The 17051-nt window shown below is 34.6% G+C and overlaps 1 protein-coding gene across 6 annotated transcripts in view; it reads right to left on the bottom strand.

Annotated features, from left to right (window-relative positions):
- Positions 1-17051, bottom strand: part of SKIC3 (SKI3 subunit of superkiller complex) — a 101014-nt gene that overhangs the window by 9995 nt on the left and 73968 nt on the right. For all 6 annotated transcript variants that reach the window (XM_079146007.1, XM_079146004.1, XM_079146005.1 and 3 more), the window contains 2 exons: positions 16074-16232; positions 9957-10109 (listed from right to left, as the gene is read on the bottom strand). In XM_079146007.1, the coding sequence (XP_079002133.1) occupies positions 9957-10109; positions 16074-16232 (312 nt within the window). The remainder of the gene's footprint in view (positions 1-9956; positions 10110-16073; positions 16233-17051) is intronic.

Raw genomic sequence — 17051 nt, 5'->3', positions numbered from 1 at the left:
AAGGAGACATTTTCTCTGGGTTAGATAAAAATTAGAATAGGTCTCATTACTCTTACATCAGCATTTTCCTTACATTCATTCACAAATAAGGTTCCAATTACAATATCCTTCAGTTTCCAACAATCTGATCTTCATGCAAAGGTAATAACTCTATTCCTCTCCCTATTCCCCTCAGTTCCCAGGCTAGGCTATAGTTACAGGCAACAGTAGATGGTTTGTCCCTTTCCCACAACACTCCCATCTCTGCTACTGATAGTTTCAGGTCCCTATGTAAATTTCAGAAGTTTATTTCATTGGAACCATAACAAGATGGTATTAAGTTCTCCAGGCCTGATGGATTTTTTTAGAGCACTTCTTCTCATGCTGGCTTTATCAGAGACTCCAAACTTAATGGGTAGTTACTCATCTGCAGGTTCCCTGCATAACTTGGGGGGCCCAGTGGAAAAGAAGTATAGGATCCTTTGTTCAATAATTAAGGATTTCAAATGGTGACTACAGAACATTAAACCAAATGTGGAACCCTGTGTGACTGCATGGAACATATGTCCAAGAACATAGGACCTACTCATCTATAGTTGCACTAACCTGGGTAAATGTACAGATTTTTCTTGACTAATGATGGGACTATGCTCTAATAACTTCACTGTAAATTGAAAATATCAAAAGCCAAAAATACACCTAACCTGCCAAACATTATAGCTTAACAACACAGTACACTGGAATATTGGTTGTTTACTTTCATGAGTGTGTGGCTAAATGAGATGCAGCTTGCTGCTGCTGCTCAGTATCAAGAGGAAGTATATACTGCATGCCACTAGTCCAGAAAGGATAAAAAATTTAAAAATATTAGTGCAGTTTCACCCACATTTTTGAATTTTGAAGTTCAATAGTGTGGAAGCTCTGTGTATGTGTGTGTGTGTGTGTGTGTGTGTGTTAAAAGTTAAAGAAATCATTAAAGTCATTACAGTTAAGAAATCATGGGCTGGGGCTATAACTCAGTTGGTAGAGTGCTTGCCTCACAAGCACAAGGCCCTGGGTTCAATCCTCAGTAGTGGAAAAAAAAAAAAAAAAAAAAAAAAGAAAGAAAGAAAAAGAAATCTTAAGTCCAGGACCATCTGTATTATATTCCTCTTACTCCATATCCTTTAGCAATGTGGAAACCTCTAGATGCCTTTCTGCCTCCCCTTAACCCTTCAAGGTGGCACTACCCAACAGGATCTATGTTAACTCCTGTGCCAGTCCACTCTCACACCTGGAAATCACTCATTTCTAGACCTAATAAACTCAGGGTTTAGATGCTGATTCCATCTGAGCAATATTCTTCACTTCTTCCTTCCTGTCCACAGATATGCCTACCCCTATGGAGAATTCATCGACTGGTGACTACTCTCTCAGAAGCAAGCAGTCATTTTCCAAAACTCTAGCAACTCTCTTTTCTCTTAACACCTTACACTGAGAGCCATAGCCTCTGAAACCTGTGTCAGTTGCCCATCCATATGCTTGAGGCCTATAGGGCCTCAAAAGAACACACAGCAAAGCAACTCCCACTGGATACAGCCCTTCTTTACCTTAGTGTGTGTCTATCTGTGGAAATGTGCCAGGGAGAAAAATGGGAGGCAACAACTCTAACCAAAGAAATTTCTTCACAAATCCTTCTCAATTTCCCTCTTTGGGTGCTTTTGTATTTTCCTTATAGGTTAATCTTGTTTCAAAAATTGGTATCTTGATCTGATATCTCACTTCGGAATCTGATAGCTAGTATCTTAGACAGCCTTTAGTTTAGAATCCTGTTCACATATTATCACACATATAATAGTCTACCATAAACAGTATACATTCTCCTCACACTGCCAGTTATTTACCATAAAAACATGGCATCACCGTCATTCCTTTAAAATAACTCCTGAATGTCAAATCTTTAAATATTTAACAAGTTTTAAATCTTGTTAAAATCTTTTTAGATTTGGCTAGTGCTTTAACAATTTATAAAGGCATTAGTAAATGTTATTTCATTTGAAATTTACAACAATCCTATAAGACGGTGAAGTAGATATTATTATCTTCACTAATATAAAACGAAAAGAGCTCTGAATACTTCAACTGGCTAAAGGTTTAATAGGTAGTAACTGATACAAACAAAATAAAGGCTTTTACAGAAAATACTTTTCTGGTGGCACTAGTGTGGTAGGGGAAAGTATAAATGGGTATTACTAAACTCCAAGCTAATTTGCTTATCTGTAAAATAGGGTTATTATGACTATCAGAAAAGTTAATATGGAAAGCATTTGTAAAGTGCCTAGCCCAGACTAAATGCTATATGAATTGCTATCACTATAAATATTATTAATTTGTTTTACTCCAGATCAGATTTAATTTCTTAGCCTTAAAAATAACTGAATAACATTTATAAATATTAAGTTAGGTTAAAAGAGTATCTGCTTCTCCAGTTCATGCATTCAAGAACATATTACAGATACTATGTGTGGCTTCCACAGCTTACCAGTTTTCCAATGTATTAAAAACCTTTTTTTAAAAACAAATATGGACAAACAAAATAAAATTGGGGGTGATTTATAATTACTATTACCAACACTACTCCTTTCCACCTGAGTATCCTCCAGTTTGACCATATTATTAATTATGCATACATTTAAAATGTATTTACTGGGAACTTCCTATGTATAGGGCAGTAGTAAAGCAAGCAGATAAGTGTAAAACATGGCCTCTGACCTAAGGAGTTCCTGGATATAGTCTACAGTAATGGTGCCAAAGCCAAAATGATATTCTATTTCTTATATCTCTTTGTTAAAATACCTAAAGTAAATAAATCACATTCACATAATTACTAAGGCAAAAGCAAGAGTTAATTCAGACCTATGAAAATCTCTTCTAAACACCCAAAACATAAGGAATGAAGGTTTATCTTTTAATTACAAAAATAATGTGCATATAATAAAAAAATTCAAACACTCTCAAAAGATATGAAATGAAAACTATGCTCTGCCACACTTTAAAAGCACCAGTACTATTATCTAATGTAACTGCCAATACATTTCCTTATGTATATTTCCACATAATTATATCTTTCTATGTGCTTCTGTTATGTACACAAAGGCACATGGCACATTCAGATATATATATATATATACCACATATGCATTCAAATAGAATTGTATTACACGTAATATTCTGCAGCTCACCTTCACCCCTGCTTAAACATGTATCTTGAAGAACTATCCCTAAAAGCACATAACTTTCAGATTAATATACCTAAATTGGTATCAGAAAATAGGATATCAAGTCACAAGTTACCAGAAATTCCTCTTAAAGAATGTCAAATTCTACTGTCATGTATAACTAATTAGAACAAATTAAAAAAAATTTTTTTAAAGAGACAGGTGGTAAATACCCAGAATACATAAAGCACTCAAAAACTTAACATAAAAAAATAATAATCCAATCAATAAAAGGGCAAAAGAACTAAACAAAGGAAGAAACAAAAATGGCCAACAAATATATTTAAGAATGTTCAACATCTCTAGAAATCAGGGAAATGCAAATCAGAACTATATGAGATTTTATCTCACTCCAGTTAGAATGGTACTCATCACGAATACAAATAATAATGCTGGTGAGGATGTGGGGGGAAAGTACACTGATACATTATTGATGGGACTATAAATTAGTACAAACACTTTAGAAATTGGTATGGAGATTTCTTAAAAGAATAGAAATAGAACCACCATATGACTTAGCTATCCCACTCCTCAGTATTAATCTGAAAGAATTAAAATCAGCATACTATAGTGATACAGGCATAAAAATGTTTATAGCAGCACAATTCATAATAGTCAAGTTATGGAGCCAGCACAGGTATCCTTCAACAGATGAAATGATTAAGACAATGTGGCATATATAAATAATGGAGTTATACTGAGCCATAAAGAATGAAATTATGGCATTTGCTGATAAATGGATAAAATGGAGAACATGATGCTAAGTGAAAAAAGTCAGACTCAGGAAAATCAAGGGTCAAATGTTTTCTTTCACATGGTAAAGACGGAACAAAATAAGATAAAAAAGGGTGGATTTCATAAGGATAGAGGGAAGATTAGTACAGTAAAAGGAGATTGATGGGGGGGAGAAGGGATAGAGAAGGGGAGGAAATGCAGAATGAATTTGACAAAATTAAGCTATGTACATGTATACCCATAAAGTGCCAATTAAAAATAAATAAATAATTAGAAGAAAGATCAGTAGAGTAGGAGAAGGGAATAAGAGGAAGGATGGGAGGGAAAGAGGAGTAATGGAGACTGAAATGGAGCAAATTAAACTTCATGCATGTATGATAATGTCAAAATGAACCCAATTATTATGTATAACTATACTGTACTAATAAAAGCATTTTTAAAATTTACAGAAAAGTTGTAGAAATAGTACAGAGAGTTGCCATGCTACTCTTACCCAGTTTCACGCCTAACATTAAGATACTTCATCACATGGTATATTAGTCAAAACTCAGGAAATCAACATTAGTACATCATGATTAACTAAGTTTCAAACTTCATATACATTTCTAAATGTTGAGTTTTCAGAGTTCTTTATGTATTCTTTTTTTTTTTTATGGATTACATTTATTGATTTACGAATGTTGAACCATCCTTGCATTCCAGGGCTGAACCCCACTTGATTGTGGTGCACAATTTTCTTAATATGTTTTTGGATACATTTTGCCAATATTTTGTTAAGGATCTTTGCATCTATATTCATCAAGGATATTGGTCTAAAATTTTCTTTCCTTGATGTGTCTTTTCCTGGTTTGGGTATGAGGGTGATATTAGCTTCATAGAATGAGTTCAGTAGGGTACCCTCCTTTTCTATTTCCTGGAATACTTTGAGAAGAATTGGAATGAGTTTTCTTTGAAGGTCTTGTAGAACTCAGCTGAGAATCTGTCTGGTCCTGGGCTTTTCTTGGATGGTAGGTTTTTAATGGCTTCTTCTATTTCATTGCTTGATATTGATCTGTTTAAATTGTGTATGTCCTCCTGGTTCAGTTTAAGAGGAGCATATGTCTCTAGAAATTTGTCAATGTCTTCGGTAGTTTCTATTTTGTTGGAATACAGATTTTCAAAGTAGTTTCTCATTATGTTCTGTATCTCAGTGGTGTCTGTCGTGATATTTCCTTTTGTATCATGTATTTTAGTAATTTGAGTCTTTTCTCTCCTTCTCTTTGTTAGTGTGGCTAAGGGTTTGTCTGTTTTGTTTACTTTCTCAAAGAACCAACTTTTTGTTTTGTCAATTTTTTGAATTGTTTCTTTCGTTTCAATTTCATTGATTTCAGCTCTGATTTTAATTATTTCCTGTCTTCTACTACTTTTGCTGTTATTCTGTTCTTCTTTTTCTAGGGCTTTGAGCTGTAATGTTAGGTCATTTAGTTGTTGATTTTTCATTCTTCTCTGGAATGCGCTCCATGCAATGAATTTTCCTCTTAATACCGCTTTCATAGTGTCCCAGAGATTTTGATATGTTGTATCTTCATTCTCATTGACCTCTAAGAATTTTTTAATCTCCTCCCTAATGTTTTTTGTTTTCCATGTTTCATTCAATAGCACATTATTTAGTTTCCAGGTGTTGGAGTAATTTCTGTTTTTTATTTTGTCATTCTTTCTACTCTCAGTCCATTATGATCTAACACAAGGCAGATTGATTTCTACTCTCAGTCCACTATGATCTGATAGAACACAAGGCAGTATCTCTATTTTTTGCATTTCCTAAGGGCTGCTTTGTGGGATAACATATGGTCTATTTTCAAGAAGGTTCCATGTGCTGCTGAGAAGAAAGTGAATCTGCTCGTTGATGGATGGAATATTCTATATATGTCTATTAAGTCTAGGTTATTGATTGTGTTATTGAGTTCTATGGTTTCTTTGGTTGGATTTTGTTTGGAAGATCTATCTAGTGGTGACAGCGGTGCGTTAAAGTCACCCAGAATTATTGTGTTATGGTCTATATGATTCCTGAAATTGAGGATTTGTTTGATGTACAGGGATGCACCATTGTTTGGGGCATAAATATTTACTATCGTTATGTCTTCCTGATTTATGGTTCCCTTAAGCAGTATGAAATGTCCTTCTTTATCCCTTCTGACTAACTTTGGCTTGAAGTCCACATTATCTGATGTAAGGATGGAAACCCCTGCTTTTTTACTGAGTCCATGTGCGTGGTAGGTTTTTTTTTCCCATCCTTTCATCTTTAGTTTGTGGATGTCTTTTTTTTCTATGAGATGAGTCTCTTGCAGGCAGCATATTGTTGGGTCTTTCTTTTTAACCCATTCTGCCAGCCTATGTCTTTTGATTGATGAGTTTAGGCCATTAACGTTCAGGGTTATTATTGAGATATGATTTGTATTCCCAGTCATTTGGCTTATCTTTGGTTTTTAAGTTGGCTTGGTTTCTCCTTTGAGTGGTTTTTCTCTAAGGTAGTTCCTCCCTTTGCTGACCTACATTGTTTTTTTTTCATTTCCTCCTCATGGAATATTTTGTTGAGAACATTCTGCAGTGCAGGCTTTCTATTTGTAAATTCTTTTAACTTTTGTTTATCATGGAAGGATTTTATTTCATCTTCAAATCTGAAGGTTAGTTTTGCTGGGTATAGGATTCTTGGTTGGCAACCATGTTCTTTCAGAGCTTGAAATATGTTGGTCCAGGCCCTTCGAGCTTTTAGAGACTGGGTTGAGAAGTCAGCTGCTATCCGTATTGGTCTCCCCCTATATGTAATCTGATGTTTTTCTCTCGCAGTCTTCAAAATCCTATCTTTATTTTGAATGTTAGGCATTTTCATTATAATGTGCCTTGGTGTAGATCTGTTGTGATTCTGTGCATTTGGTGTTCTGTAAGCCTCTTGTATTTGATTTTCCATTTCATTCTTCAGGTTTGGGAAATTTTCTGATATTATTTCATTGAATAGATTGTTCATTCCTTTGGTTTGTATCTCTGTGCCTTCCTTCCTCAATCCCAATAATTCTTAAATTTGGTCTTTTCATGATGTCCCATAGTTCTTGGAGATTCTGTTCATGATTTCTTACCATCTTCTCTGTTTGGGCAACTTTATTTTCAAGATTAAATATTTTGTCTTTATTGTCTGAGGTTCTGTCTTCCAAGTGGTCTAGTCTTTTGGTGATGTTTTCCATTGAGTTTTTTATTTGGTTTATTGTCTCCTTCATTTCAAGGATTTCCATTTGGTTTTTTTTTGAGAATTTCTATCTCTTTGTTGAAATGATCTTTTGCTTCCTGCAGGTGTCTTTCAGCTTATTGGTATTATCATTCATTGCCTACATTTGCTCTCTTATCTCATCCTTTGCTTCATGAATCATCTTAATCATATATAATCTGAAGTCCTTTTCTGACATTTCTTCTAACATACTGTCATTGGATTCTATTAATATAGAATCTAGATTTGTTTGGATCATTTTCTTCCCTTGTTTTTTCATGTTGTTCATGTATCTTCCCCTCTAGCAGTGCAGATCTGGGGTATTGCAGATTTTCCCCGATAGGCTTATAGTGGCCCTATAGGTTTCCAAAACCCTTTCTTTAAGGGGAGATCAATATTAGCAGTGCCCAAATCAAACACTATGCAATCCTAGACCAAATAGCCCCTATGGGGACAATAACAAAATTGTCATAATAAACAAAATGAGTTCAAATATTATCTTCGGTAAAACAAACAGGTTTGCAATAAAGTCTGCAGTTTCTAATGGAGGACAAAGAGAATGCAGAGGGATGTAGAATGTGGTTGTTAACAGGATAAGAAAAGAATATACAGAAGTTCTAGAAAATAGAAAGGGTGAGAGTGTAATTAAAAGAAATCGGATGTTAGCATGCAAAAGAGGGAGAAAGAGACTCTGAGGGAACAGGTAAACAAAAGGAAAAGAGAGCAAGAAAAGTAAAGAAATAAAAACTTAAATTTTTTAAAAAGGAGAAAAAAGAAAATCTACCGTATAACTGTCATATAGTAATGAAACCTCCCAGTGTTCAGTAGCCTGATGCATGAGAGAACCTGACAATGAGCTTCAAGCCTCCAGCAGGTGTTGCAGGATGGGATTTGCCCCACCCAAAGATCGGAGCTCTGGCTTCCAGGATTATCCAAGATGGCCGCTCTGGTTTCAAAATGTGTTGGCAAATGGGGAGCTGCAGCTCAGGGGTGGACATGGTCAGCTGGAGGTCCTGGTGACGGGATGCGGTTGGTCAGGCAGGGGTCCTGGAGGTCTGGTGTGTTTGGTGTGGTTGTGGGATCCTGGAGGCTGGGTGCAATCAGTTGGTCTGGGGTCCCGGTGATAGGGCGCGGTCAGTTGGTCTGGGGGTCCTGGCGGCAGGGAGTAGTCAGTCAATATGAGGGCCCCAGAGGCAGGGAGTGATTGGTTGGGCTGAGGTATCCTGGAGACAAGGCTCAGTCAGTCAGGCCAGGGGTCCTACGGGGCCTGGCTGTTGTCTCAAAATGGCCACAGCCACATGTAATCAAACCTGCAGGTACTGTAACAGTGAACATCCAGGCAACAGCAGGCAGCTGGTGCTCTACTGGCGGTCAGCGATCAGTTTGTTGACTGTTGTCAGACGATCGGGAGGTGAACCTCCCGCGTTGGGTGATGGATAGGTGTAAGGCAGGCGCTGGACAGGCGAGAGGCAGGCAAATGGCGGGTGATAGGCGCCTGACAGTGAGCCATCTGCTCTCAAAAAAGGCGACGATATGCTGGAAGACTGTAGGTCATCACAGCAGACAAATGGGATAAGCACCCGGGGATCGATAAGCAGCAAAAACTGCCTCACTGAGAAAGATACCCTCTGCTTGAAACCGGAGTTACGGAGCGACAAGGAATGCAGCCTCCCTCTAGTCCGCCATCTTGGATCTCTTTATGTATTCTTGTTATAAGTCTTATCAGATGTATCATTTGCAAATCTCTTCTCCCAGTTTCTACCTTGTCTTTTCATTCTCTTATCTATATTGCTCTTATTTTTTAAATGTCAGCAAAAGTTACTTGGGTGGTGACATTTTGTTTCACTTTTTGTATTTCTCTTTGATGAAGGTAAACATTTTAAGTAATAGGAAAATATTTAAAAAGAAAGAGCCAAATTGAGAAATTACTAAAATGTTAAATTATTGTCATTTTTGTCACAGATGAATAGCTGAATTTAATTCTATTTTAAATCAACCAAGAAATAAAAATGTATATTCTGCTATAATTCAACGTTTTAATTTTGAAAAATTTTAGTTTTTATTTTTTATTTGTTCTTCTTACTTATACATGACAGCAGAATATAATTTGACATATTATACATACATGGAGTATAACTTCCTCACATTCTTGTAGTTGTACATGATGTGGAGTTACACTGGTTGCATATTCATATATGAACATAGGAAAGTTATGTCTGATTCATTCTACTGGTTTTCCTATTCCCATCCCCCACTTCCCTTCATTCCCCTTAGTCTAATCCACAGTACTTCTATTCTTCCCTCCAGAGGCCTTATTGTGTGTTAGCATCCACATATCAGAGAGAACATTCAGCCTTTGGTTTTTGGCGATTGGCTTATTTCACTTAGCATGATAGTCTCCAGTTCCATCCATTTAGCAGCAAATACCATAAATTCATTCTTCTTTATGACTGAGTAATATTCCACTGTGTATATGTACCACATTTTCTTTATCCATTCATCTCAACTTTTAAATTTTAAATCTTAGTTTTTCTTCCAAATAGTTATGATGTTCATTGTAGCCTCCAGTTTTATGTTACTTTTTCATCTCTCAAGAGTTCAAAATACAAAGTCCACCAAGAGGCCACAATAGAAGACAATAAAACAATGGGAACTCCATGAAATAAAACTATGTTATGTGAAAGGCTATGATAATAAAGAAGGATGAAAGAATCAGGTTTTTATCACATAATTAAACATGATCTTACCATACAGATTTCTAAGGCGAGCAATGCTAGTTTCAATAGACTTGAGAGCTTCCCACTCCAACTTCCCTGCTGGGATGCCACTTGTAGACTCTTTCTGTAACACATTTCTGCAGCACCCATCATTCCTTGAGACTGGTACACCTGTGCCAACCACTAAAGAATAGAAAATGAGAAGGATGAAGAGAATTTTAGTTTCATACATAGTCTGGTTCCCCACTCCCAACAAATTGAGTAACCTCTGATGAAGTGAAAATTTTTATTTAATTATCAATAAGTTCTGTGCCCAAAAGACAAAAATTACAGATCAGGAAAGGAATATACTGCCCATTCTATTAGCAGCACCTTACTAGCTATACCTACTTTGAAGTCTAAAACTCCCAAGATGGCAAGTCAGGAATAATAAAATTAAAATACAATGTTAAAACTGATCGATTATGTAAATACTACCAAAAGAAAGTAACCAAAGTAGACTTTACAACAGGAAATATTAAGAAATAAAGTGGAATATTTCATAATGATAATGAGGACTGAGGAAAAAGTCAGTGTAGGTAATGAATGATTAGGTCAGAAAGATGGTGGCTGATTCAGGAGGAAATAAAATGTTAATACCTTCAGGACACTTCTCCCTCCTTCACTTATTGTCAAGGATATCTGGCACCAGGGAATTGTTATTCCCTACAAAGGGCTGTTAATGAATGCCTCCTGGGCCCCTTCCTTCCTGCCTGGACCCCTGGGTGTTTGGTTCTTGCCCTTGGATCACTCCACCTTTTGGCCACTAATCACTACACAGGATGCGGGGAGGGGAGAGCATGAGAACAAGGAAATCTAAAAGTATAAAAGGGGCAGGACACCTCCACTTCTTCAGACAAGCAGCTCTGGGGCCCCTTCTCTGTGGAGAAGTCATCTGTTCTATCCTTTAAATAAAACTTGCTTTCTCTGCTTTCCTATTGGCATTTCTGGGGGTGTTCAATCTTCAACATGCCAGGGAAATGGAACTCAGCCCTGATTCTCACCTGCATTTGACATACACACTTCTACATTTGTATACACCCAATGACACAGAATTCATAAAACAAAAGTTGACAAATGAAAAGTAGACAAAGTCAGAATCACAGGAGATTCTGACACATATTAAATTCAGTAAGAAGAAAGAAGACTGAAACAAACAATTAGATTTAAATTACGTAATTAAAAAGACTACACTCAATGACTACAGAAGACACATTCTTTCTAAGTGCACATGAAACACTTATCAAATTTGACCAAATGTTGGATCATAAAGCAAACCTCAACAAATTTCAAGACTGAAAATCAGACAAAGTATGTTCTGATTAAGTAGAATTGAACTTGAAATTGGTAATAAACATATCTAGAAAATCTGCCATATTAGATATTCTGTAAAATGCTTCATATAAAAAAAAATCAGTTGAAGAAATCCCAATGAAAATTAGAAAACATTTTGAAATTAATGACAATGAAGGCACTACATAAAATCTAATGGGGTACTTATAAGAATAATTATATCTGGAGAAGTTGGGGGTGGGGGGAATTAAATCCAAAGAAATACAGCAAAGAAAATAACAGAAAGAAAAATATTAACATGTAGACAGTATAATAAAGAAGCCAGGTGCAGCAGTGCACATCCATAATCCCAGCCACTCAGGAGTCTGAGGCAGAAAGATCACAAGTTTTAGGCCAGCCTGGGTCATTTAGTGAGACCCTCCTCAAATAAAATAAAGAGGGTTAGGGAGGTAACTCGGTGGTAGAGGATACAATTAACAATTTTATGCCAATAAATTCGAAATTGAAATGCAATGGAAAAATTCTTTGCAATTCATCAATACTAAAAAAACATGACATTTTAATAGGCCTATATATATTAAAGAAATTTAGCCTGTAATTAAAAATTTCTCAATGGTGAATCCTTCAGTAAAGAAATAAATAGTAATTCTCATATACAAATGCTTTCAGAAAATAAGAACACAGATACCAATACATAGAAATGACCTTATGAAATAAAAAGCAACATATTAGCAAAATGATGGCAGCAATATATAAAAAGCATAACATATCATGACCAAGTAGAGCTACTTCTAAAAATGTAAGGCTGTTTTAATAATTGATAATTAATGTAATCCATCACATCAATAGTATTTTTAAAAAGGTCATTCTAAGAAATGTCAAAAAAGCATTTGATAAAATTCCATATCATTATTAAAAAACAAACCTCTCAACAAATTCAGAAGAGAGAACTTCCTTAATCTGATAAAAAAAAAAAAAAAAAAAAAAAACCTATAAAAATCTGTAGCATCAGTGAGACCCTGTCTTTAAATAAAATATAAAATAGGCCTGGGGCTCAGTGGTCAAGTACCCCTTGAATTCAATTCCAGGTCCACCCCTGCCCCCCCCAAAAAAAAAACTATAGCAAACACCATACTTAATAATGAAATGGTAGTAATTTCTACCCTAAGGTAAGAATAAGACAAGAATATTATCACTACTTTTATTTAATATTGCATTAGAGTTTTAGAGAGTACAATAAGGTAAGAAAAAAAATTAATGTGTAAATATTGGGAAGAAAAAAAAGTAAAGCATTATTTACAAAGGATATCATTGTGTATGTATAAAAAGAAAATGTAGTATGTATAAACAATGGAGTGTTACTCAGCCATAAAGAAGAATGAAATTATGGCATTTGCCAGTAAATGGATGGAAATGGAGAACAACATGCTAAGTGAAATAAGACATACTCAGAAAATCAAGAGTCAAATGTTTCTCTCATATGTGGAAGCCAGAGCAAAATATGAGGGAAAAGGGGGAGTAATGAATATCACAAAGATGTAGGAAAGATCAGTGGAAGGAGATCCAGAGGAAGCGGGGGACAGGAAAGGGTAGGAAACGCAGAATAAATTTAACAAAATCATGCTTTATGCATGTACAAATATACCACAGGGAATTCCACCTTTATGTATATGTAAAAAGTACCAATCAAAAATAAATAAACAAGCAAAAGGAAGATCAATATAGGAGAAAGGAGAAAGAGGGAGAAGGAAGGGAGGGAAAGGGCGGGTAACAGGGACTGAAATGGAATAAATCAGATTTCAAGCACATATGATTTTATCAAAATGAACCCCACCATAATGTACAACTACAATGTTTTAATTAAAAAAGACAGAAAATTTAATAGGCAAATATTGGGAAGAAAAAAGTAAAACATTATTTACAAAACATTTTGTTTGTACAAAACCCAAAACTATTCCAAAGAACAAGTAAATTTAGCAAGGTTGCTAGAGTCAATATATAAAAATCACTGCAGTTCTAAATGTATGGAGCTAACGTACAAGAAAAAGCACCTTACAATGAATAAAAAAACCAACAAGAAGTACAAAAGTCCTCTAGGTTATAAGTTGTAAATCTCTATAAAGAGATTAATACTGAATAATTACACTGAGAAATAAACCACATTCATCAACAGAAAAATTCAAGAGAATGTTACTGTGTCAATTCTCCCAAAATTAAACTACAGATTCAACATAATTTCTACCAAGACCTCAGTAGGACTTTTGTGTATATATGTAGAAACTGACAATTTATATTGAAATGCAAGAGACCTACAATGACTAAAACAAATTTGAGGAACAAAAAAATTGGACATCTTAATGTCAGTATACATAATGTTAAAGATGAAGTTATAAGAAAAATAAACACACACCAATGGAAAAGTAAGGGAGCCCTAAAAGATTCACATATTTAGTTAGCTGATTTATGACAGAGGCATCATAGTAAATTAGATATCTATATGACAAAAAATGAACCTTGACCCTTGCAACATTCAGAAAAAAAAAACTATGATAAATAATAGACACAGGGCTGATGTTGTGGCCCAGTGGCAGAGCACTTGCCTAGCTTGTGTGAGGCACTGGGTTCAATTCCCAGCATCACATATAATGAAGGAATAAAATAAAGGTCTATCAACATCAAAAAAAAATATTTTAAAAAATAATAATAATAGACCTAAACATGAAAAGTAACCAATAAAATTTCTAAAATCAAACGTAAAGAAAATCTTCACGAACTTGGAGTAAGCAGATTTCTTAAAACAACTCAAAGATTGATGCTCCCTTCTGTCTCAGATTATTTTGCTGCCGTGCTTACTAATGATGTCATAAACCAGACAAAAAGAAATAAAAATGAAATGTGTAGAACCAAACTCATTTTTGTCCTTGATTCAGTATACATATACAGGTGACACAGAATCAAAAGAAGATAATGTTAAATTTCTGTAATCTGCATTTTGTCTTCTTTAGCTTTCACAGATTGTGAAAGCATGCTGTAAGTTTTTAATAAAATAGCTCCACATGAAAAAAAAAAAAACAACTCAATAAAGCATTAACCATTTAAAAATGGTAAAGTAGACCCTTAAAATTAAGAAATGTTCATGAAAAATAACTTTTAAGAGAATGCTAAGGCAAGCCAAAGATGTGAGAAAATATTTGTAGTATAAATATCCAAAAATGTACTTGTATCTACAAAATATAACAAGTTACAGTAATTCATTATAAATAAGTCACTCATGCCATAAATAAGAAAAAACTAAGAGCTCATACATTGCTGGTGCTATGTATTATAAAGTGATATCAATGTTTTGGAAAACTATCAGCAAGATGCACTAATCAAAACATGCATATACTCTATATGCACCAAAAGATGTCCAAGGATGGCCATAACGACATTACTCTGCTAGCCCAAACCTGGAAGAACCCAAATATCCATAAACTGCAAAAGGAATATATATTACAGTATATTCCTAAAGTGCAATTTTAAAAATTATAACCACAAATAACAATAAAATGAATCTCACAAACAATGTTGAAAGAAAATAGCCAAATACAAATGAATTTTCCATTCATATGAAATTCAAAATTAGGCAAAACTAGTTAGTGATTAAAGTCAGAACAGTGGTTTCCCTTTGGGGAGATGTTAGGGGAGAAAAATCAACTGAGAGGCTCAGGGAGGGAGTTAGGTTGGGGAAATGTTCTGTAACTTGAAATGGGTGGTGGGTAAACAGATATATAAATAGATATATAGAGATATAGATATATAGATATAAACTCAATAAATGGTACTTCTTATTTCTTGTAAATTATATCATAGTAGGAAAACATACACAGACATACACACACAATCTCTTAAGAATTTAGTTACTATATAGTTTATTCTTCAATTTTTCACTATTAGTTTAGCAAGGTAATTCTCCCCTTGCAAAGAATATGAGATCATCAATACAACAGTTTACCTCAGACTTAAAGTATTAGATCTTATATAGCAAACTTTCTCTAAAAGGAAGCTCCACATTTCTTCAAGAATTAGAGTACAATACAGGTTCAGCTTACACAATTCGACTACTTCATGCCATTAGGTAATTTCTGTAATTATCTAAAGCATGGATATCAAATAGTTTAAGTAATGAAAGATCAGACTGTAGTAAAACAAGTTTCTATAAAATCTGTACCAACAAGTCTCTGTTTCTCTGGGGCACAGAAAAACAAAAACTGAACAAAACAACTAATGCTTTTTGAATTTTACTATAAATAAGAAAAAAAGGACACAGTGATTACATAGTATTTGACTATGGATAACCAGAGCCAGCTAAAAGAGCAGATAATCTGTTGATGTAAGCATCAATCCTGAAAATTCGTATCTCCAAAAGCACTAAGTACCTATTAAAATATTGGATATGGGTTACCTGTAAAGTAGCTGGGGAAAAACTACATATATCCTTTCTAAAGGTAGAGTTAAAATAGTACCATTATTATAAAAATATCTAGAATACTTTATTTCTCTTGCATTAGCCCCATGCAAAACATAGTATTTTTACCATTGTTGGAAGTTGAGAAAATCTATAATCATAATTAAGAAAGCTCTGAAGCATTATAACAAAAGATACTGAATTTGTATTTAACTCCCTTAGTTCTTCTAACCATAATACTATTTAAATCTTGAGATAACCACATATGTCTAAAAACAAGACTTAAATAAAAACAGCATATCCCTAACTTCAACTAGTTTAATGGAGTATTTTAATTTAGGACTCATGTAAGAAAGTAGAGAACTTACCTGCCAAGCTGGAACAGAAGTTGAGTTAGACATAACTGTTTTTTGAAGTTCATCGAGTACTGCATCTGGGAGTGGCTTTTGTGACTCCAGGAGTGATTTACACTGAACTTGTCTCAAAAGTAATATAATAGCTGGCTGATCGGGGTTACTTTTTAAATTCTAAAAATTAAACCACAAATAGGAATACATCATATAGACATCATACAGGCTATTAAATGATATAAGTTAAAGGAAATTAAGCTATGCTCCGTATTGGGGGAAATTTTTCTTAATTTAAAACTTTTCTTGTAGAATAATCAATTACAAAAGCTAAATAAACATGCCCTGCACAGTAGTGTACACAACTGTAATCCCAGCAACTCAGGAGGCTGAAGGAGGAAAATCACAAATTCAAGGCAAGCCTCAGCAACTTAAGAGAGATTCTGTTTCTAAATAAAAAATAAAAGGGACTGGGAATGTAGCTCAGTGGTAAAGTGCCCCTGGGTTCAATTCCCAGTCCCCCCACCCAAAAAAAAAGCTAAATGAAAGACTAAACTAGTTTAGGAATATCAAAACCTGTATTGCTAATGCATTTTTTAATATCAGAGCTTTATAGTCATACATAGTACTTGGGTTCATCCTGATAAACTCATACATGCATGGATATCAATTTCAGTTCATGGTTCCCCCCATTCGCTTCTCCCTGTCCCTACCATTCTCCTTCTCCTCTCCCATCTCCTTCCTCTACTCTACTAGACTTCTTTTCACTCATCTCTTAATTTATATTTTATTGATCAAACCTTTATTTAATCTTTAAATAATGTGATGTCATTTATTTAAGATTTAATATGTCCTTTTGACTGGGTTTTTCTCAGGATCTATCCTGAAAAATTTAGGTTCTGAATATAAATAACCAAATTAAGCAAATATAAAATTAAGAGTAAAGGCTATAACTGTTCCACTGGAATAAACTATACCAGTTTATTTTTTTTATACCAT

Source organism: Sciurus vulgaris (genome assembly GCF_902686455.1).
Source record: "Sciurus vulgaris genome assembly, chromosome: 6".
Classification (NCBI taxonomy): Eukaryota; Metazoa; Chordata; class Mammalia; order Rodentia; family Sciuridae; genus Sciurus; species Sciurus vulgaris.
Note: the sequence above shows the minus strand (reverse complement) of the source record. Positions and strands in the feature narration are given on the sequence as shown.